The sequence below is a fragment of the Mus caroli genome, chromosome 6, assembly GCF_900094665.2.
Source record: "Mus caroli chromosome 6, CAROLI_EIJ_v1.1, whole genome shotgun sequence".
Classification (NCBI taxonomy): domain Eukaryota; kingdom Metazoa; phylum Chordata; class Mammalia; order Rodentia; family Muridae; genus Mus; species Mus caroli.
Genome location: NC_034575.1, coordinates 87,548,378 through 87,550,338, shown reverse-complemented (window position 1 = coordinate 87,550,338; position 1,961 = coordinate 87,548,378). Strand labels below are relative to the sequence as shown.

General features: G+C 43.5%; 1 protein-coding gene across 1 annotated transcript in view; it reads right to left on the bottom strand.

Moving 5' to 3' along the window:
- Positions 1-339, bottom strand: part of Lsm3 (LSM3 homolog, U6 small nuclear RNA and mRNA degradation associated) — an 8,750-nt gene extending 8,411 nt beyond the window's left edge. The window contains exon 1 of the mRNA XM_029478236.1: positions 309-339. Within this exon, the coding sequence (XP_029334096.1) occupies positions 309-339 (31 nt within the window). The remainder of the gene's footprint in view (positions 1-308) is intronic.
- Positions 340-1,961: the final 1,622 nt, after the last annotated feature.

The following is a 1,961-nucleotide window of genomic DNA, read 5'->3' as shown; positions in this document are numbered from 1 at the left end:
TATAGCATCTTCCTTACTTAGCTGGTTTCCTACAGGATTTAGAGGCTGTCACAATTCTGTCTCCTTTCCAGATATTCTTGTTTTTATTTCTTCCTGTTTATTTTAAATAGCAGGCTGGCCTAGAAATCTGGATCTTTCCGTTTCAGATATTCTTATTTTGATTTTTTTCCTGTTTATTTAAACAGCAGGCTGGCCTAGAAGTCTGACTTCCGGTCTCATCCTCCTGATCACAGGGATTGCAGATGCCTGGTTTTTAGTGNTCTTCTTTCTGCTCTTTAGATGTGCTGTATATTTATCTGGAGGCTCACCTTTGGTGTTTCTTTGGCTTAGAATGTTCATCATGGCTATTTGATGGGGCTAATTTCTTCTCTGCTTCAGATCTAAGACACTCCATGATCATCTTAAGGTAGTCATTCCTGGGAACCCACTACCACAGAATCCCAGTTACTGCCCTGTCAACCTCTTACTCTTCAGTNATCTTTTTATCTGATTGTCNGAGGAAAATGTAACCTTCATAGAACCATTTCCCTCAATATCCTGTTTTGTTCTTCCTCTTTTTTTCTTTCCCTGAAAAAAAATTCTACTTATCTTTTATTTTATGGGTATGGGTGTTTGCCTGCATGCATGTCAGTGCACCGTGTGTGAGTTGTGCCTGCAGAGGCTAGATGAGGTGTTGGATCCCCCAGAACTGGATTTGGTATCTGCAGTGTGGGTTCTGGGAATTGAACCTGGGTTCTCTTGAAGAGGCAGCAAGTGCTCTTAACGGCTGAGCCATCTCTTTCACCTGGCCAAAACATTTTAAAATGTGTAAAATGCATGCTGCGAGAGAAGGGAGAACTAGACCTTTTAAAGTAACTAGGTAGAAAGCAGGACTCGTTCAGTGACCCTTACCCCACCCACCCTGTGCCGCCCACCGCCCTGGAATCTGATTACATAGAGGTCATAGCTTCACCGTCCACTAGGAGATGCTGATATTTGCTAAGCTTCAGAGGAGCTGGCTTACTCCACGCTTAAGCTTCAGCTTATTCATTGGCTTATTGCTTCTTGAGTGTCTGCTAGGAGGTTAGGTAGCTTCTACACATCGGATTTGAAGAGCATCCCTGTGCATGCAGAGGAAGATGAGGCTTGGCACCTTTTGTCCTTGGTTGGCAACAAAGAGCATCATACCTTGCTGCTGAGTGGGTGGCTCCTCTTCATTTTTCCCCCCTCTATGTTATCTTCATNGGGAAATTTATTAATTTCTTTATTATTTATTCAGAGATTCCCAGCCATTGCCCTAAGTCCTGGGAATATACTAGTAAATGAAGCAGGCAGAGTTCCTGCTGGTAGGATGCTGAGATTCTTGGGGAAGGCAAGTTGGGTGAACATGACAAGATTTTAAAAAGAGAGAATGAAAAGCAAATTCACATGGTGGTGAGTAAATCTGGTTGCTCTAATCAGACTGCCACCAGTATAAGGAAGAAGCTGTCAGTACCCCGTATTATAACCAGTTACTATGTTAATTTTGAGCTCTTCATAAGGAGTTCGGTGGTATGGGGGTGGGGTAGGTAAGTATTCTTATGCAGAGAAAACAGGATGCTGAAAGACTCATGGCTAGACTCAGAATGAAGAGGTGAGTGCTGGGACTTGAGGTGACTGAAGGGCAAGGATCTCAGCCTGGAGATCATGCTAAGGAATTTGAATTCATCCTAAGGGTCTTGGGAGAAGGTGCTTGCCCTTAAGTCTCAGTAGCTGAATGAGCAAGCCACAGTGGTAATTCTTGAACTGTTGACGTGACATTGAGTTCAAGGAGACTGGTTAGGCATGTTAGATAGCTCTCAGGATTAGAAACTTATCTGGATATTGTTTGAGAGGCTTCCTTCCCCCGTTGTGTCCTGCAGAAAATAAACACAGCGAAGAATACTGAAAAGCCACCTGCTTCTGTCTTCTAGTGATTACCACTGCAGGGTGATGGGCGATTT